Below are 22,207 nucleotides of genomic sequence, written 5' to 3' on the forward strand. Positions count from 1 at the left end.
TGAAGTCCTCTGGGTGCATATTTGTAACTAGCTTCCTGCAACAAAATGTACTTTTAGTAATGCAGCAAAAAGTGTGTGTTAGAAGTGTGTGTGGGTTACTCACAACTTTTAGCTTCTTCACTGCCTCCTCGCATACGTGCATCCCTCTCGACTCGTCCACCTCCACCAACCCCAGGTACTGCAGACGAAACAAAAACAGATGGTTTTAGGTTTTTCCTTTTAACGTTTGATACACCAGGGCTCTTCATTTAAACTTCTTGCAAATGAAACTCATTCAGCTGGAGTGAATAGTGTGAACGCAAAAAAAAAAACAGTTGGAAACAATCAGGAAGGTCTGATCTGAGAAACACAGGCAGCAGCTGGGCTCATAAGCCGAGAATAAATCTATAATGTAGGTAGGAGTGATGTGATAACGTATGGCTTCTAAAGTAATTACAAGTTTAAAATCAATTCGATATCTAACACGTAGCCAGTGAAATATATAGGTCCCCTTGAGACAAAAAAATTAAAAATTAAAAATTTGCAAATGTGCAATTTGTATATTAAAACAAAGTTAATACTCGGATTGTGAGCTTACTTTAATATCAACTCCTGATGTTGGAGGATGGACTTCCAAGGTTTTTGTTCTTAGTTACAGCTCAGGTTTGGGAGAGCTGAATAAAGGAACTTCACAGAGATAAATTAAGTTTTAAATTAAGTTTTGTGGGATCGATTATTTAACATCTCTCACACCCCATCACTATTTTGCTTCATTCTCATTGAATTTCAACTCACCTTTGTCCATAAAAGGATAATTAGCAACTGTGATGTTACGTAGGCAACTCTGCATTACATTTAAATATATAGCACTGATTTTCATCTACTAAGTTTTTGTTGTTTTTGGCAGCTATTTAAGTTATTTAAAAGGTATGAGAAGAACGAACTGAAAGAAAATATGCCAAGAAGGCAGGTTGCAAAGTGGCTTGCAGAGAAAGCAGCAAGGGTATGTATGTAAAGTAGCTTATAAGAAGTGCCTTCTATGAGACTTTCCAAAAGACAAAAGCAAACAATAAATTGAAGCATCAGCTGATGTGGGCTGGCTTGAAATCAGCAATTGTTAGCACTTTGAGTGCTCCAGTAGAGTAGAAAAGTGCAATATAGGAACCAGCCCATGTACCATTTACTATGAGCTGAGCTAGATTTTGTGACTTGCCTTAACAAATACTCTGACTATTTTGTGATAGTAAACAACAGGAATTATATTAGTGTCAATGTTACCTGTGAAAGAGGGGGTGTCTGCCCTCTTTTTAAAATGTCAAACAGGCTAATATTGTTAATGTCACAATGGCTGAGCTAACATAGTTTGGTCTGCCACACTATCACAGTTGGCAGCTGTTATTTTACTTTGCTAGCTTGCTAACTGGATATATTACTAAAATAAGACGTGTTGTTAGAGAAAAAATAAAAATAATGATGACCATTACACACAAATTGAAGTCAAAACATAAGTAAGGTTATCTAGAGCTTCATATGCTCTATAACGTAAAGTATGAGAGGCACCAGGCAAATCTTCCAATGGGCCATTTTATCCCACAGTCTTTAGTTTGCAAAAACAACGTTTCTTTCAGCAGTGAGCTGAGCTGACACGTATTCTTTTGGTAGCTACAGTTCAAATGCTTTTGAAAAGGCATTAATAGTTCGTGACTCATTTAGAATTTAAAAAACACTGAGAAAGCACTGAAAAAAAAAAGATGGCTGAGCGAGCATGGAGGTAAAAACAACATATAAAGAGACAGAGGCTTTTATGCTTACATCTCTTGCTAAAGCTCTGAGCTCCACTTCAGTGCCCATCTCATCGCTAGCTCTTTGGACCATTACCATCAGAACCGTTTTCCATTAGCCTCAGCCCCACACGAAGCCTTTTCTTATACTCTCAGCTTTCTTTGTTGCCTTTATCTTTTTGCTTTGTATTTCTCTCCTGGTCCATTCAGTCTGCGGTCTTTCTTTCCTTTCACTTATCTTATCTGGTCCTATCTATCTCTCATTTCAAATCTGAAAATGTCTCTCCTTACCCTCTGTGCGCCCTCATTCCTCACCTTGTCATTTCCTGTGCTCTCTGTAATCTATAACCTTACCTCATCGTCACTCCTCTTTCTCTGGTTTCCATCTCCCTCCCTCATTCTCTCTCCAGCCCTTCTACAAATCACTTTAGCTCTCAAGGATGGCCATACAGTACATGCTCAGAACGGAGCTTGTTATCAGTAAATTGGCCCATTAATGACGGCCCTTTTTTGCATTCATGGCATGGGAGGCATTCAGCTACTGAGGTAGAATATGGATCAGTGCTTTACTACTGATGGTTCTTATAAAGATCAAAGGTCAGAGCCAAAGTATCCTGAACTGTATCACACAGCCTAACCATAGGCATTACATTAAAAAGTATATTTGCTTTCTTTAGGTACTGTAATAATATGAACAAAATAGAAATAATAGGATTTATGCTATTGTTATTAGTGCTGTCAGCATTAATCTCGTGCGTGGGGCTGGACGGCGTCAACGCATTAGCGCTGTCCGGCCCAGGCACAATCCGCGTTAACTCGCTAACAGAGATTTGCCGCGTTAATGCGGTTATGGCGTTAACATCATTTTAACGAGATTAACACTGACAGCACTTTTTTTCTGTCATATATGTCTGTCATATATATATTTATTTATTTATTTATTTTTGTAATTCAGATAATATTCAGACTTCAAAAAAGCTGGTGGCAGCAAACAACTAGCTTAGCTTTGCATTAAAACTAACAGACCGCACTGCTAAGATAAAGTGATAATTACGTGAGAATCTTGTGCACCCTTTATTGCTGAATGCATTTATACAGCACTGACTTTACTTATTAATAAGGGCCAGTCTCCGGGGCTTAAAAACAAAGCAAAGGCAAAATGCAATTCATTAAATAGCCACTTAAAACCCCAACATTATAACAGAGATAAACATGTTTGCATCTTGACTTTAAAAAAAGGTTTTGTTTTCTTTAGGTAATTTCCCGCCCTCTGATATCTATAAGAGAGTAAATATAGCTTTCGATTGTGCTGAAAGTATTTAGGACATGGCTGATATTACTGGCATATTCGGTGCCATCTTGTCTAGTTCAACAATCAGTTTGTGTAAAAATGTGATCTCATTTTGTGTTTTTGTGATAAGGCTATTTTAGTTGAGGCTCGCTCTGAGCAGCTCCACTAGCCAGCATCACTGCTAGCACATAAGATCTTGCCTAACTATTATCTCATAGTCTTAACTCACTTGCTTTTTCATACTTAACATTAACCTCCTAAGACCCAAACTCTTTCATGGTATGCATTTTAAATTTCTCTTTGATATTTGGGCATATTGGGATCTGATGAATGTAAAAACAAAGAACCACCAGATTTTTTTTTTAACCTAATTTTTGTTTCTAAAAAAAATGCGAGCCACATATGAGGATATTTGTTTTAAATTTTGATGAAACAGAGGCAGTATAATGGCCTCGTATGTGGATATCAGGCCCTTGTAGAGCAAGATTTTGTACTTTGGTCTAGACAACCAAAAATGTGATGTCCACATATGTGGACGCCAGGTCCTAGGAGCTTAAAAGAAAGAAAGAAAGAAGAAAATAAATTAATTGGGCTTAGATTAACTGAATATCGACTGTAGATACTTACCCGAACAGCAAAGTTGCATTTGCCCTTGCGTACAGCCTCCTCGTCAGCCTGCCATTGATGCGGTCTGCTGGCCTCTGGCACATAGGTGGGCTTCTTCCTCCTCAGGCTCTGACGAAGCTTGTTCATCTCCGGGGTCACGTGCTCCCTGGTACTGCAGACACAGAAAGGGATGCAAGTTTAGTTGCGGAAAACTGGAAGGCCATAGAGTATCTCTGTACTCAACAAAGGAAAAATGACAACCACCTGAGTGTCATTACCACAAGCACAGAACAATATTTTTTTTTAAATTACATTCATTTAATAGCAATTAAATAGTCAGGCACATTAAAAAAATATTTAAATGCAAAAGTGCCAAACTATAATTGAATGAAATGCCACTTGAGAGAAACCAGAGTCCTGTATTTCATATGGTATTATGAGAGAAGTGGGAATGATTTCGTTGATTGGCTGGAGCTCATTAAGTTATAATCATCTCTAACAAGGCAGTCAGTACATCAGTGCCACAAACACTTCCCATCACAATGCTCCATTGATTCTCCATTCAGACGCAGGCTGTACAAATCGCACAGGTAGAACATTAATGAACACAAAAGCACCGGGCACGCTTTCATCTCTCGAAGAAACACCAAGAATGCTGAGCGCATGCTAATCAGCACACATGTGTGCTCTCCACTCCTCCTGTGAACAATCCTCCCTCCGCTCCCTAATTAGACCATTCAGCCCGCTGGCCTGTTTAGCGCGTGCTAATTTCCCAGCATAATGAAACATGATGCCATCAAAACATGACCTGCTTTAAAAAAAAAATTACTGTTTTCATTCCTCCACACTCACATCCCAGCTTCAACAGGACATCTGAAGTACAATAAAAACACCTCTTTCCTCATTTGAGTCCTTTGTCTTTATTGACTAAATTAACTGCATCATCAGCTTCCTTGTTGTCCAAGTCAAAAGTTTCAAATTGGACTAAGCAGTCAGTCTATTCTGTTTTTCTTGTCCTCAATCTCTGAACACAACTGGTCTCTTTTCTCTACACAGTATAAGGGATCTGCTTAGAGATACACGAGCAAGGCCCAGTTTGTAAATCTGCAATATCAAACCAGGAAGAGTGCTAGAAAAAAAGGCTTGCATAAAATTATTACTATAAGATAACAATATATTAGAAATGCTTATCTCATGTCGTATTCTTCCATATATCTTGGATTAATAAGAGTAAAGATCGAGCTTGTTTTATTCGCTTACCATTTGGATGATCCATAAATCGGCATTCCAGCTTTTACAGGGTAAGAGAGCACATTAATCTTACACTGAAGACATACGATGTCCATATGTAAAGTGGTGATCTCAACACTGAAGGGCAGAACGCTTCTCTCAGCTCTACCACCACGGGGCCAAATTTATACTCAATATATAGTCGGACACGTCACTTCTCATAATTGCTGCCACCCTGATGGTAATGCTGCCAAAGACTGGTGTACCGGAAGTGTGTTTGCAATTCGCCATTCTTGTGCACCACACACACTCCCTGTGTAATGCAGAGTATTCAAATGCAACAGCTCAAGTGGCTTTACTCATGTCTGGCATGTGAGGCATGTGCCATCTGCCAAGAGTAGATACTCATACACACATACACAGACAAAACATACCCACAAGCCCATCTGCAGCTCGCCGCACATGTCGAGGTTTGTGCCGCTCATATGTGGGAAAAGTGCCAGCTGACTGGCACCTGGCTGGCACGCCCCCAGCACTGCTGCAGCAGGTGTGAACGGGCGTGAGCGAAGGGGTTACAGAGCTTTACATAACGCCTCACAGCAGAGGTAGAAGGGGGCTGGGGTGGCTTAACTCATGTCTGGCATGAGTAAAAGGACCCTGTAAATTAACAGACCCAGTAAAGGAAGTACTGGGTAAGGAATACAGGACACCCTCATATGGTCTAGGACAGCGGGGGAGGAGTAGTGAGCGAATGGCACTGGCATCCGATGGCAAACCACATGGGAGAGACGCAGAAATGAACCAAGGATACTGGGACAAGTTTTTTGAAAATATGAGATAAAACTACTGGGAAAAGAGAGGAATGAAGTACTGAGGTGAGAGAATTGGAGTTATAATACACTAAATGATCCTGTTCATCATCCATCGTCTAGTCTTAATAAAAAGGGAATTGTGTGGGAGTAGAGTAGCTTAACAGATTCACAGGTCAGTACACTACAAGCATGAGGGCCGAAAGTCAGAGAGAGCAACATCCAGCAATAATGCAGATTTTTTAAAAATGCATTAGTAAATACATTTTTAAAAAACCCAACTGCTTATCCAATGGTAAGTAGGGTATCTGCTCAGTTATATTAAATATAAAAATGAACTGCATATTTGAGAACCTAAACATGATTGAAAACTCTTGAAATGTTGCTCGTGTTAGGTCGCGAGTGAATTGACTTATTTTATTGGTCCCTTAAAATTCCAAACCTTATACGAATTTAACACATATATAAAATTTGGTACACACGTGTCATAAGACACAAAAAAAAAAAATTCCTCTTGGATCCACGCCCTGGACCCTGAAGGAAGTTCTCCATTTTGAATTTCTACATGAAGTTTTCATCGACGGTTTCACATATTTTACACAGCAGCATCACATATAATGAGTGGATGCTTCTTATTCTGGATTCAAGAGAAGTTCAGTCCACACAGCTGCAATAATTTTAGCTGCGCCTTGGTCTCCCTCTATTGTTTTCTCTAGTGTAACTTTAGCGTTCACTAACCTGCTGCTTGCTGTAATTATTTATTGGAAAGATAATATTCATTGGTATCAGTTTTCTCATCTAAGTCAAAGCACTAAATGAACTCATCCAGGCTACAATGAAAATACAGGTGAACGCAGGTTGATGGGCTTTCTCATGATGTGCACGGTGGCGTGAAATGAACAAAACTATCTGGTAGTAAACATTTAATAATAGAGAGACACATTAGGGCCGTGAAACTGCCAAACATTGAAATGGTGAAGTCGTTGCATAGCTGTGACCTAGCCCTGCAAAACTAGAACCATCTGCAGTGAGGGGGGAAAAAAGATGAGAGCCAGACAGAGGGGGTGGGTTGGCGAGCATCAAAATAAATCTATAAATCAATGGCACAAATTAAATCCCACTCCCTTTATGAACCCACGCAAAACTCGTAAGCACTTCAGTGTAGCCTACACAAACAAGAGGCCCGGTGCCAAAAAAGCACATAGTTGTTCCCAGTTTAGTGTTTGAGTTTGCAGCCATCTGGAATGTATTGTTGGGGAGATGGCAAGCAGGACAACTTACGGCCATATGATGTTATGTCGTGGAAATTTCTTTCACCCGAGCCGACCTCCTACTCTGGTCCTCCCTATTCCTTCTTCTTAACTGTTACTTACACTGCAGATCTCCTCTTGATCAAAAAAGATGCGGAGACAGGCGCAAAAACGAGCCCGAAGCTAAACGTCTGCAGCTCTGCCGATGCGAATGTGTGAAGAGCTAGCCTACGCGTACAGACTAATAAATGTGGTGAAAAGAATTTTTACATCTTGCTCCGGCTTAAGTTGGTATTTTAACTGTGAGATGGTTGGTGGTTATGCGTGCGTGGGATTCACTATAATTATCAGTAATAACAGCACGTTCCCGAATATATGTATATTACAAATGTCTTGTATTTGTCTCACCTCTGTATTAACAACACATGATCTGTGTTAAGACTGCTTGTGCGTCCAGCTGCGTTTTGTGCCTGCCAGATGTGACTCCGATTGATTTCTTTGGCACAATGCCTCTCTTTCACACACACACACACACACACACACACACACACACACACACACGTAACGTCCCTCCCTGATCCAGATGTTCCGTGTTCAACATCGGCCCAGAGATTTTGGCAAAATGGGACATACTCCTCCCTCACACATCTCCTCAACCAGATGCTCAAGAAAAACACAGCTCAAACAAGAAGAGGAGTAGGGGTGAGAGCGGTGATGTTACCACACACACACACACACAATGACTCACTGCCACCTCGTATTACGGAAAGCCATATGTGTGTGGAGCTCCAAAGAAACTAGGAATGGACATAGAGAGGTGGAGCAAGTCTCCAGTGTGTGTGTGTGTGTGTTTAAGCGTGTTTATCTTTGTGAGTGCAGTAACAGAGTATTGCCATGGCTTAGTCATCACAGTGCTGACCACTTTATCTGGACACACTGTACCCACTCTACTAAAGTCCGGCTTTGGCTCTTTGGCTGTGCAAATAAGACGCTGAGGTGTTTCGCTAAAGCTGCGAGTATGACTCACAACTTTAAAGTCATAGTGGAATGGGAAAGTATCAAAGGTCTCTATTACCACAGCAGCATGCAGGAGCGAGAGTGTATTATACTCTGAAAAGATGGGTGGGTTATAACCTCCACAGTGGGTTAACAAATTACAACACATACATTACTGGTCCTAAACTCAGTAATCACATTGTAATTGCAAACAGCCATGTCAGTTGTGTTACATAAGTTCGAAATGATCTGCATAATGGTTGGATTTTTGATAACTCTTTAAACTTGCTTTTTTTTTAAGCACGGCCAACAAAACATGAATATTACCTAAGCTTTTTTAGTCTAAACACAGATGTGTCCCTACAAAGTTCAGCTCATGCATGTTATCCCATTGGCTCAGTCACACTAGAGTAAAAATAGGACAGCAACCTCCTTGCAATTAGGAAAACTCTCACCGGTTTTCCGGATATTGCAGTAAAAATTTTTGGGACAGATTCACAAGTAGTTGGAGCGACAGACTGGTTCCCCAAGAAGATGACCATGCTCCATCTGAACTCCATCTTATCGCTGTTTTATGACCGTCTTGATCCACCAAAGTGACTCTGAAAATGCTAACTGACTGTGAGTGCTTGCAGACACGATCACCATCTGCAGAGCAACCACATCAACGGCAAAGATATCGCAAGTGCATTGCACACTTTCGTAATAATTTCGTTTTCCCAAGTGTGACTGCAGCATAATTAGCATAGTGTTTGTGCAATATGCAAGCATTCTCAAGTTTATGAGCTTAGAATGTTTTCCTGCCTTCACGATTCCCTTCAGTGTTAAAGAGTATAAAGTGTAATAAGTGCAGATACTATCCCACAGCTGAAGTCCTACGTATTTACCTTTGAAAAGGAATTTCTCTGCTAAGAAATTGTAATATGGTGGTGTTGGGTCGGCAGCCAGCTTTTCTGCTCCAAACCAAAACAATGAAAACATTACCCTAATAGGTAATGTTTGCATAAATCAGCAAACACATCGGGTGCAGGCACATTATGCTGACACGATGCGCACACACGCAGTAAAAACTGACCCAGTTTGTGGTCCCTGCAGACTTCACACACTGACACTGAGTGACCCACATAGAGACACTGACACATACTACCATTACTATTATCCCCAAGTATGTCTCTCTGTGTCTCATACTCCCTGAAAGTGACAGGTGGTGTGTGTGTGTGTGTGATTAAAGTATAAAGGAGTGTGATGCAGCGGACATAAACCAGGGCACTTGTATTTAGACTGAAGTTTGTCCCAGGACGGGATGCAGTGCAGTGTTTTAATAATCTAAGCAGGACTATGTATGTTTATGAGGGAGAAGGATACAGATACAGAGAGTGTGTTTTGTGCGTCTCTAAGCCTTTGTTACTTCCTGGAAACAACTCCGTCCCTGCAGGATTTTCAGTATGTTCAGTAAAGTACTTGAACTTACTCTTATATCCAATATTTCATTCTTACTGTGAATTACAACAAGCTATCTGGGAAAATTCCTGTATTGTTTGCTCCACAGACCTATAACAATATTGGTTCATTTAAACAAAATTAAACAAACAAAAAACTCCCTAGTTTTGATACCTGAATGCAGTTAGTTACTACAGAAATCTTGGACATGGTGACCCATTAGCGACCTCTTAACCAACGCAAACATTGGATCCCACCTCGACAACAAACTACAACAACTAAAGCCTGGCCAGTATTTCCAGCTGCTATTAGCTATTTGCTGATCTATTTGTGTCACCATTTATAACAATAAGGGGAAATTTAAAAAGTAAAGAGTGTTTACGATGCATAGTTTGTACACCAGGCCACCCTGCAACTAGGAACACTAAAAAAAAAAAAACACACAAAAAAAACCCCACACACAAGAACTAACCGATCCAAGCAGAGTTACACAGACTGTCATTGAATAAATAGGGAAATCTGTTTTTGAATGTGTCTGAAAAAATAATAATCGGACGATACATATCAGATTATCGGATTTTAAAATGGCCAAATATTAGGTTTTAATCATAACACTGCTAAATTAAATATTTAAACTTAAACTTTCACATCCCCAAAGTCTTTGCATTTCAAAAACGGAGAAAAAAGAACAGCAACGCTTGTCAGAAAAAGAAAGAACCAGAGCTCAAACACTTGTAAAAACTTAAAATGTACAAACTGAGTTTGCGCTCCCTCGTCTGAAGCTATATGAAACATTTATACCCTAAGGTGTAGTAGTTACTGCGAACAAATCTAAAGCAGAGCCTCTCTGGGAAGAGCAGATACAGATCAGTGGAGTGCTGTATACACTGTGGAGGCAGCTTTCCTGTAAGCGTGGAGGTTTAAATGCATCAAAACTGCTCCCTTCTGTCGAGATTAGGAATTTGTACAGGCTGATGTACAGTGGCAGCTGAAGCAGAGCCATGTGTTAAACCATCAGCCTGGCACCCACTGTGGCTATTGTCTCCATCTCTATCTCCCTCTCACTGTTTCTCTCCTCCACACACACACACACACACACACACACACACACACACACACACACACACACACACACACACACACACGTGCCTCAGTTTGCTCCATAAACCAGGCCCAAGTCTTAAAAAGAAAGTGGGTTCATAGATCTCTCAGTCATTGAAATTCAGGGCCAATCCGCAATCCATAGTAGTTTTCTTTAATGCACTGCTTCTCACACTGTACTCCTGCTTAATACTGCTCATAACACCATGTAATATAGTGTACAGGCATGTCCTTGAATGATTTTCTCCTCTTCAAAATGCATTATTTATGAAGTCAATTCCCATGCCTTTAGATTCCCCTCAGTGTGTACCTGCACTGTGAGCAGGGTTAATTATTTTACAAAATCTAACAAAGAAAGAGAAAACTGTGCCTGGGAAGAGATCCTACCTCTGTCTAACTTCATTGTCAGCAAATAATTCAATACCCACCAGCATATAAACTCTGAATAACTGGATTTATTTAAAAAAAAAAAATTTGTGAAAGGAAATCACATGGTCAAGTCTTTTCTCAGTGGATTTGACTCAACATGAAAATTGCAAATGTGATAGAAATGTGTGGATATATCAGAAGGCCTGCAGTATATCATTTTAGATACAATTCTTAAATCCCTTAAAAAAGCTGGATCAGCTCTAAACATCCAATACTGGTTACTGTATCCCCTTCTATAACAGATCAGTCATATTTTCAAGCGACAACTAACAGTTATCGCTACAGCAATTAGCTCCGCCCCACCCATCATCTCGGCCATATTGATTATGTTGTAATTGTCACTGCAGTCTATAAGCCATGACTTCTCTGTGGAGAACAACTTCGATGAATTATATGAAGGCAAGAGTGAGAGTGTGTGAGTGAGTGTGTGCTTGCGTGGTGTGTTATAAAGTCGATACGCTTACCAGACACCAATTGGATTGACTCCGACTGGTAGACGTACAAACACACCCTGTCCTTCCTCTGACCCTCTAATGCAACATGATCTTTTAGGGGGGTTCTGGGCAGTTTGAGACCTTATTGAAAGCTGTCCCAATATAATTATGTACAGAGTGTGCACAAGTGTGCGTGTGAAAGCGAGACAGTGAATGCTCATCCTGGTTAATGCAATTGAATGGCCCTCTGTGACTCAAAACAAAGTGACAATTTAGGGCACTATTGCAGCAAAGGGTGATTAGAGCATGAGAAACAGGTTCTCATCGGGATGGTAAGCACTTGTAGTAGATGGAGGTGACTCAACCAGCTGACCCAGGATCAGTTCTTTCATTTTTCTTTCATCTAAACTGATTTACTGAAACTAATTTCTCACATTGAGGCAATATGCCAGAAAGTTACACATGAACTATACTTCTGCTAAACAGAACCCGATTTTAACCCTACACCGCAACCTGACGTGCACCTCCCAAGAAATGTAGCTACACGTCAGGTCGACGCTAGGTCTTTCACTGCACAGAAAAACAATGCGAACACATAAGCGCCAGTTGTGAAAAGTAATGCCTTCCAAAGGCTATGTCTACACTAGCCCGGATAGATTTGAAAACGGCGTTTTCGTCTAAAAAAAACGCTCCGCGTCCACACTAGCGTTTTCAGTCATTTTCACAGAGTTGTGCGTCCACATTGAAACGATCGAAAGCGCTTACGTTCCAGTACTGCGCATGTGTGAAATGCAAGAAGATTCGGCCTGCCTCATTTCTGTCTGCCGTTTGTTTACTTTCCAGCTCTTTGAAACGTCGCGGCAAAATGTCGGGGAAAAGCACCGAGTTTTTTAAATGGACTAACAATGAGGTGGAGTTGCTGCTGCGAGTAACACAAAAGCACAAAGTCGCAAAAGCGAGTGGGAATTAAAGAATTTGAAGAAAAGCTATCTGAAGCATGTACAGACTGATATTAATCTTTAATAGGGCTGTCAAAACTGAACGCAAACAAAACAACGGCTGTATAATGCCCTCCGCTATTTTTAATTGGTCACATGACTGCATCATATGACTAACATGCATCATCGATTTCGAAAGTCTCCGTTTTCACTGTCCACACTGCGACGCAAAAGCACCGTGTTCAAATGTATGTGTTTTCGAGAGCATTTTGAAAACGCTGCGTTTTCCTTCGGGGAATACGCCGTCTCCGTGTGTACGGGAGGCCAAAACGGAGAGAAAACGCATTAGTGTGGACGTAGCCTAATTATGAGCAGGGACGACTTCACCGGCTGCCACTGAGACTGTAACAAAGAGCAAATTACGCTACTTCTCCTTTGACAGATGACCTCATGAACTTCATCATGTCAACTTGTGCTAGTTTTCTTTGATACAACACGGCTTCCACTTCAGTGAATTATGATCCTACTTAGAGTAAAACTGATGATAAAGCAGGTTATCAAAGTTTCATTAAGAAAAGACACAGACAGGAAAAAAGTGTGTTATTGAAGGCTTCAAAACAGTAGTCCTCAAACCAACATCACATTAGCTACATCAATCATACAGTCTACCTGCACACAGGTGCCACAGCTGCAATCGATGAAAGTCAAACCAAGTATAGCTAGCTATAATGGATGTTTACAGTCAAATCTGTGGCCAGGTATTTGACCTCTAACCATTGTTTTCTCCTCCAAATACGATGGTCCACATGCTTGTGTTTCTTTCAATAGACTTTAGCAACCTTCCTATGTTACCAGGTCACAGACAGCAAAGCGGTACGTAGGTACACTTAAGGAATAATTTTTTACTCTCAAAAAAATGTTAAAAAATAAAAGTAAAATGAAACTGAAATATTTAAAAGCAAAGCTTAATTTATTTAAATCTTTGATCTTTAAGGAAGATGTGCTCGTTATAAACTGAATGTATATCGATAAAGTAAATTTCCTTTGGCCACTTCTACGTATCAAACAAAATTACATTAAAAATTTACATGGAATTCAATTAATAAAAGTCAGCATTTTGGGCAGATAGTTTTTTTAATATATAATATAATGTTGCTAGAAGGAATGTGAAAAAATATGACCATTTGTTGCTTTTATAAATCTGATATCAGTGTAGCTCAATTCACAGGTTATTGCCCATAAAATAACGAATGTGAACGTTGTCACTGAGCACAGTTTCAATGAAGATCCATTAGGTGATCGTGGTCTGCAAGTTTCACTAAAATCTGACCAATACTCTAGGAGGAGTAGCAATTCTTATGAATTGCAGACAGACAGACTAACGCCTGACGGGTGAGCTGTCCTTCAGACAGTGAGCTAAAGATGCTAATCAGTACTACCATCAAAAATGACGACAAACAAAAGATTATAGCAACAAAAAATATGAGCTATAATTCATGACAAAAACTAAAACAAACTGAAATTTATGACATGTTTTGCTTTCGCATTTTGTTCGACATCTACGCTTGTCTGAAACTTCCAACTCTTGCCTGTTTTCCCATTTGTAGTATATAAATACGCATGATCAGTGCAGTGCTCCAGGCAGCAAAAAATTCCAGTTGGGAGGGGGCTATTAATGATGCATTCACAGTGTGTGGGAGAAAAAAAAAACTCACAGTGAATTGCATGCTTAACAGCTTAATATTTTCCTGACAATTAATACCTGATGGTTACGATAGAGCCATTTTAACAACATGGAAAAACTCGGGAGGCATTGAGTATATTCGATATATCGCCCACCCCTACTTCGAGTGAAATTTCTGTGAGAACTATGAAAAGGAATAGAAGCAGGAAGCAGCATTCCAGAGTTTTCTCTGACAAGGTAAAACACATTTTACTGTCCCCATTTTGTAAGTATTGTGGTGTTGTAATCAGTGGTTATCATACCACTAATGAGTTCTAAGAAAGTAAAACATACAACAGCTAATAGGTGTTACACCAAGTAGCATTAGCTAAATTTAGCTAGTTAGCTTGAATTCTATGCTAACGCTATTTTACACTTGCACGCCTTTTTTTAAATATATATATATATATATATATACACACATATATACATATATATATATATACATATACATATATATATATATATATATATATATATATATATATATATATATATATATATATATATATATATGTGTGTGTGTATAAATATATATATATACACACACATATATACATATATATATATATATATATATATATATATATTTACATTTGTTAAATAGATTTAGGAATTGGACATTATTGAAACCCTTTAAACAAACCCTTTTAAAAACAATGTGTTACAAAGATTCCATGATGCATGATATGTAACAGCACTGCCAAAATAATGGTAACATATACTATTTTGTGTTATGCTAACAATTTAAATATGCACTACTCTTAAGGGAAGTTCCTTACCCCCAGTTTACCTATTACTACTACTCATAACCGCAAGCAAACACAAAAATGCATAATTTCCTCAAAGATTAATAAAGTATTCTGATTCTGATTTTGAAAACAAAGTTTTCAAATGTACATGCCATTTTTCTTCTGTTCCCAGTTCGCCTATTCAAGCCAAAAATCTAATAAGTCTGAGATCAGATAAAGTCAGTGGAAGAAAATGTAATCTTCCCCTGAAAGAAAAACAAATTTCATTGCCGCTATATAATAAAGCAGGAACAAAAGTGGGGGAACAATCGATGTCGTGGGTGAGGAGGTCAGAAAAAAATAAACATCCTGAAATTAAAATTACCTGCTTCCCACTGCTTTCTGCAAATAGGGTTGAACTGGGAAACTTTAAATTACATTCTGTTACCTTTGCAGAGGGAGTGCGAAGCCGTAGAGAAGCACGTGCGTGTACATTCAGGCACGCACATACACATACACCTCCTCCTCATCACCAGGAGACGCACACGCAGCTCCCACACCTATTATCCTCTTCCTCCAGGCTAATCACAAAGCTGTGTCCCTGCCCCTCCTGTTTCTGTTTCAATTCCCACCCACCCAAGTTAAGCCTGGAGAGAGGACTATCTATATCAGTGTTGGCGTGTGTGTTTGTACAAGGCGACTTGCCTCCTCTCCCCTTTTTTTTGTACCAGTACCCTTCTGTGTATACTTGAATCTTGTCATACCTGTGTGTGTGTGTGTGTGCGCGCGCGTGTGTGTCTGAATGGGTTCCAAGGCACAAAAGAGAGGCAGATTAACATAACAATATCCAAATCCCCTTCTGCCCTTGGAACAGCAGGCAAAGAAACCAGGCTAGCTTTATGTGTATTTGTTCCTGTCTGCGTGCTTCTATATGACCTTATATGAGTGCATCTTTGTGCGTCTCCATCTGTACCAAAAGCGTGGTCACGATTGTGCGCCTGGGGTGTGTCTGTAACAGTAACAGAAAAAGTATGTGTGTGTGTGTGTGTGTGTGTGTGTGTGTGTGTGTGTGTGTGTGTGTGTGTGTGTGTGTGTATGCTAATCTAAACACAGCGCACCCAGGCGTGAAGTGGAGCAGTCTAGTCAATATGCTCCAGTATCATATTGTCATGCTGTGTTTCCACTTTGTATTCCCTGCTATCAGTTCAGGCCAGAGCCACAGGTCAGCTTATCGGTTGTACTACACTTGTGATGTGACAGCAAAGTGCGCGGCCCACTTTCATCTCTAGGGTCAGCGAATAAATCTACAAACCAAGGAAATCGTAGAATAACCAGCAGATACTGCAGGCAGGAGACATATTGCATACAAATCTGCAACTCAATGAAAGTCTTTGACCTAATGCTGTGTTTTAAATAGCATGCTTCTACACTACTTACACTCGATATTTTGAGTCCATAAGTGTTTTCCCAGCACATGAAGTGCTCTGCAAGTACCAGGGATCAGTGATGTTGCCGGTGCTAGCTCACTAGCTAGGAATGGCAGATTCTTTTCAGGTACTGCAGCTAAAACCACACACCCAAAGGACTGTTTATTGTCTTCTCACTAAGGAAGAGGTAAGTATTAGTTTAGTTGCTCCCAGGGGCTTCGGCAAATTGCACGCAAGATGTTAAACCCAAAGTCCATAAGTTTTCCTACCTTCTTAAATTCACATACGACACAAGTTAATGTTTAGTGTTCACAGTGCAGTGACAGATTTTGTGAACCAAAAGATTTTGCACAACTGGAAATCAGTCAAACACTAGCGAGCCAAATAACTTTTGCAAGAACTGCTGCCGTAATGTCTCAGGGTCTTACCAGCTCCACCCTTGTGCTTGAATTGTGCAGAATATACGTCAGACTCCTGTGTCAGTGAACAATGCCAAATGACCTGGCGTGGCTCTGGCTGCATTCACACACTCTGAACTCTCGCAGTAAAAGCAGAATTAACCTTATAGTCTTTGAGTTTTAACCTGTGTCTAATAAACACTGCGGCATCTGTGAAGCATTCACATTCACGTCTGTTATTTCTTTCTTTCTTTTTAACCCTGTCATCCTCTCCATATTTTCTCCTCTCCTGCTTCTTCCAAAGACAAAGGGAGCAAATGTACATTTTCTCCAGAATGATTCTGCTTTGCCCCAGCTTCTTCCTCACATCCACTCCCTGCTCTTTTCTTTGTTAGCACTCCTGAGTTTCACTTTCACACCCATCCTCTTGTTATCACCCTCACGTTGAGTGTCTCACCTCAATTTGTCCTCATTTCACTCATCACACAGGTCTCTGTCACTTGCGGCATTCTCACTCTTATGCCTTGTTCTCAACATTCATGAGAGCTGGCCTCACAATTATCTAATCATGAGGACAGGGAGAGAATGGGAGTGAGAAACTGAGAAGAGGCGCTGAATTTGGGAGGAAATTTAACACAAATCTTGCTCTGGGCAAAGGGTATATGGCAGGTGTCCATGCATGAACTTCTGAGCATGCTCAGATCTATATGTGCACAGAAATTATGTGCCGGCACTAACGCTGTGCAAATAAAAATAAAATGTTGGGCGTTTCTATCAATTTAGCAGGTTTAATCTCTTCCATATGGGCATGGGGGCTAATGCATCTGCTAAGGCTATTAGCCGCTATGAGCCCTGTGGATGCAGGGTAGACTAGACCTATTATCAGTTTAGCAGTGACGGAAAACACAACCATAGCCAAAAAACACAACAACAACAGCAAACACAGTTGTCTCTGCTGTGAAAAAACACAGATCCATTGCTGACCTCTACAGAGCTGGGTCAGGGTCAAGCTGATGAACACAAAACAAGGTGAGGCTGAGGAAAAACAGTCCAAGGTGCTGATTGCTACAGTAACAGCTGACCCAGTTAGAATCCAGAATGTACCCAGATACACGATTACACACATAAGCAGGAAAAATAATGTGAAACGTATTCACAGATACCCTGCAAAGCAAAAACGCACATGTACGCCGAATACCATCAATCAGTTCCTTCCCGAGGTTGGACCACATCCCCTACACTGTATCTGACTCACCTGAGTTCAATGGCCTCCCCCATCTCGCCCCAGGAACTCATTTCAAACAACAGCAAGTGAGAGAAGATGCAGAGAGATGGCAAGCTGAGAGAAAGACGTCCCTCAGACTGGCAGCAACAAGGAAAACATGAGAGGACGAGAGGAGCTAGAGAGCATGTGATGATATTGCGCTCAGAGTGAGGGACAGAGTGGAGGCGAGTGCGCAGTGAGGGGAGTGAGAGAGAGAGAGAGACAGAGAACCACACCTCTTCTTAAGGGATTAACTTGGAGAAAAAAAGCGGCAACACATTCTCACACTCGTGTGCCGCCGCGCACCCAAACACCAATCAAACTACCCACGACCTACGGTACGGATGAGCGTCTGGCATACAGACGCGGACAAACAAATACAGCACACACACACGTATGCTCACAGCTGTTCTAAAAATAAAGACAAATCAATGTTTGACGCTCCAAATCCTGAGAGTGAGGAAAGAAGAGAGTGGGAGGATGGAAAGAGAGGGAGAGGAATGAGAAAAAGGAAAAGGGAGGGGTGATTAAGCGAGACATGGCGGGTGGTGACACAGTTTTCTTTGCTCCCCATCTGCTCTGGGCGCACTGGTCAAGAGTGCACTGGGGGAGAGGGCGAGAACTGGGGCTGGAGCCTGGGGACAAGACACTGGAGCTGGATCAGGAGAGGGTGTGCGCACTGGAACCCAGCCTGATAGTATGCTTCCACAGGGGTCTTTATTGGACACGTGTTTTTCCAGCACTGGATGTCGAAGGGTATAGGCCACAGCTGTACAACAGGCAGGGTACCCATCAGATGATTAGGGATAGCCTCAACTCCCTTTGCAAAGTGATGAAACGCACAAGCCACTCCCCAGCACACGTTTACTGGCAAAGCCGGAGAAACATGTGGATCAGGAAACACTGATGTGTTTCTGTTTTGAATGTTAAGACAGTGTGTTTCAGTGAGAACTTGTCCATACGGCAATTCATTTTAGAAGCACTGTTACAGTTCTGACACAAGGTTTGGCATTTTTGGGAGGTTTGTGGGTCATGTGAAGCCAGAGTATATGCTGTTAAGGTCACCTTTATATAGAACTGTGCATCAAATTTAGAGCAGTCAGTTACACAGAGTGACTCTTAAAGAGTACCATAAACGAAGCTTATCATATGCACACTTACATTGGACTTAGAAAGTTTAGTTAATCAGGATAAAAATGTAAACATTTTCACGGTGATGCAAGAGAAGAAAGGTTTACTAATGTATTGGTTTTAGTGTTTAAAGCAAAATTTTAAAAAAAAGACATGTATTCCATATGCGTTTGTGGGAGGAGTCCTATCTCAAGTCACAATATATGAAGCTTGCAAAAACTCACTTACTAACATTAGTGGGCAATTTCATAGCAAATATTTGTTTGCATTTGATATTGAAATGAACTGACTGCACACAATTTTAGAAAACAACACCAGTAAAATTAACAACATACATGAGCTGTATATATTTTTTTTTTGCACTCATCCTATGTTTGCCACATTTGGCCCATAGTGTTCAAAGCTAAAGCACAAAATAGGTGCTTTCTCAACTTGCAAATGCTTTATTATGTTGTTAGTCTCAAGATGAAGGATCAAAATGATTTTTTCACGCCATATGCTGTATTTAAAGGAAATACACACCGGCATACTTTCCTGGGACAAGAAGGGGGTAAGTCCGGCTTTATTGATGCAATAAAACGGTTATAAACAATCTATGGGAAAATTAACATACTTTTTTCCTTCAGTAAACGTCTTCCTAATGAGGTTGTAGTCTTAATCACAAGTTTAAAGTTTTCTTCAAGACAACATAATGTTTGCATAAAAATACGTAAACTATGTTTCTATTTAGAGTAAAAAGAGATTATAATGAAGCAGAGTATGCTTAAGGGTGAAGGTCAAAATGCTTCCAGCTGGCCACAAAATAGTACTCTACAAACTTATAAGTGACAACACAACAGCAATGTCGATCTTTAATATATAGTAAATATTCTGTACATTCTTCTTCTACTTTCAGCTATTTCAAAGAAACTCAACTACTTACAGTTTTCTTAGTGAGTCAGGTGCTGCTAGAACTTCTGGTCTACATCAAAGATGAAGAGTTTTCCACAGAGGTCTGGTATCAATTTCTTTCTAACCCAAAGTTTTTTGATGACTTAAGCAATGTTATCAAAGTTAATCCTATTTCTTCTCCATCCCGAGTCACTCGTGGCTTTATACAATATTTTTCCACATATGACGTCCCCAAAGCTAAACAGACTCCAATGCATGAAACTGGTGGAGCTCCTCTGTAATGAAGGGCAGATGTTAGAGGTTGGACCAGGTTACGGCTGCAATGACGAAAAGGTTTGCTTGTTCAGTGTACTCTGGTAAAAAAAAAAAAAAAAAGATGTTTGCAACATCAGCGAGCCAGCCAGTATCTGTGGCAGTTAGACTATATATTGAACACCACATTTCAGCGGTTTACCACACAATGGTTTCTATGAAGGATCACATTACTGATGCTGAAATAACTTTCCAAATCAGTAAATCCCCGATCATAATTCTATAATGCTGTGCAGACTTTTGGCTGCTGATAAGCTCTCAAACTTGTGAATCATTATCTCAAACCAAATGCCGGGGATATTATTTGTTAATCACTTTTTTTTTTTAACCAACACACGCCTTACAACGCAGTGCTTTGCAGCAGGGCTGTTTTCATTTTGCATAGCTACTAAAACTGGGGATACAGAAGAGCAAGGGCTGGGCGACTTAAAGAGTTAGGCTGAATGTCATACACTAAATGAAGATGACTGTTGGGTCTGTGGGAAACAAAGGCAGCAGTGCATAGATAGAGAGGCACAGCTACTGTAAGAGGACTGACAGAAGTTTGGGGATTAAACAATAAATAAATAATTAATTTAATATGTTGGGCGGCGAGGGCTGGGGTCATTGAGTCAAACAGGACTGTTGGACTGTGTAGTATGAATGTACACTGTGGACTATGACGGTCTTGTCAGTCACAGATGATTTGCTTCTTCTTACCCACCTAATGTCTTCTAGCCTACACCCAGAAATTTAGAGGCTACAAGACAACAACCAGTATGCTCAACTGTATCAGAGGTTTAGCGCTGTTTCCAGGTGGATAAAATCAAATATCTGTCAGGAAGCTGAATCTGATCACAAGGATTTGAGATGCCTTCTAATATAAGTCAAGGTGTGACTTGCAACTGGAGCCAGACTTTTAAGTCTTTGTTTTAGGCTGTAGTTGTAGCCTGAGGCTCTTCTCTCTCTTTTCACACATTCCCAGGCTTCCATGATGCCAGATCATCCTCTAAGCTGTTTACCCTCCAACACCCAGAGCCAGAGATCAGCGATAGATGAGACTGAGAGGGATCAAAACGCTCCGTTTGTGCTCTGGTGTTACACGTGTCTGTTTTAGATACGGCACTCTGGGCATTTATGGCTCCCAGCTTGGAACGATCAACACATCACCTTTCATGCTGTATCTTACATTAGGTTCCTTCACATGGACTTTTATTTCCGTATTTCTTTATTCATCTGAAAGACCAACACCATCCAGTCATTTTAGCTGTGGGCAAAGCCTTTGCCTTGTTTTCAAAACCTTTCTAGCTCACACACTGCTAAAACTGTTTCTATGCCATAGCTCAAACCATTCATTGACCCCCTTGAGCTCTATAGATGGAGGCACCGTCATCCTACAGGAGACCACTTCCATCACGACAACAGACAATTCAGTTCAATTTTATTTATACAGCACCAACTCGCAACTCAGTCGCCTCAAGACGCTTTATATTTTAAGCTAAAGATGCTACAATATTAAAGAGAATCCCCAACGATCAAACGAGCAAGCATTTTGAGCAACACTTGGTGACTGGGGAAAGGAAAAACTCCCTTTTAACAGGAAGAAACCTCCAGCAGAGCCAGGCTCAGGGAGGCACAGCCTTCAGACACAATCAGTTGGGGATGAACAGAGGAAGACGGGACAAAAATCACACTGTAGTCGACAGCTAACACGTTCAGGCTTTCCTTGAATATAATATACATAACATGATGTACATTCACATCCCTGTTTTTGTGTGCTAATGCTATGGCAGCATCCATCACATAAAATATCCACAAATAATAAATCCACTTTGAGCTGAAAACAATTACAGTGAAACGGTGACAGGCCTAACAACACTGTGACTCTTCCTTAAATGCTCCCACGGGTAAACTTGTCTTACTGTTCTTTCATTAGACAAGACCGCAAACAAATGTGTAAATATGCTATGCAGCTGAAGCAAAGATCAGCAAAGCACCATAAACAATCGCATCTAATCCACTAATCTCATTCAACACAAGCAGCATGCAACACATACAATTGTTACC

General features: G+C 40.5%; 1 protein-coding gene across 4 annotated transcripts in view; it reads right to left on the reverse strand.

Moving 5' to 3' along the window:
• numbl (NUMB like endocytic adaptor protein) overlaps positions 1–22,207 on the reverse strand; it is a 70,161-nt gene that overhangs the window by 16,568 nt on the left and 31,386 nt on the right. The window contains exons 1-3 of one of the 4 annotated variants that reach the window (XM_082501869.1): positions 19,881–19,982; positions 3,679–3,829; positions 104–178 (exon numbers count right to left, since the gene is read on the reverse strand). In XM_082501869.1, the coding sequence (XP_082357995.1) occupies positions 104–178; positions 3,679–3,804 (201 nt within the window). In that variant the 5' untranslated portion in view covers positions 3,805–3,829; positions 19,881–19,982. Of the gene's footprint in view, positions 1–103; positions 179–3,678; positions 3,830–11,376; positions 11,682–17,818; positions 18,007–19,880; positions 19,983–22,207 lie in introns of those variants that run through there. The other 3 variants (XM_082501867.1, XM_082501866.1, XM_082501868.1) reach the window with 3 other exon arrangements.

Source organism: Aulonocara stuartgranti (genome assembly GCF_965226115.1).
Source record: "Aulonocara stuartgranti genome assembly, chromosome: 14".
Classification (NCBI taxonomy): Eukaryota; Metazoa; Chordata; class Actinopteri; order Cichliformes; family Cichlidae; genus Aulonocara; species Aulonocara stuartgranti.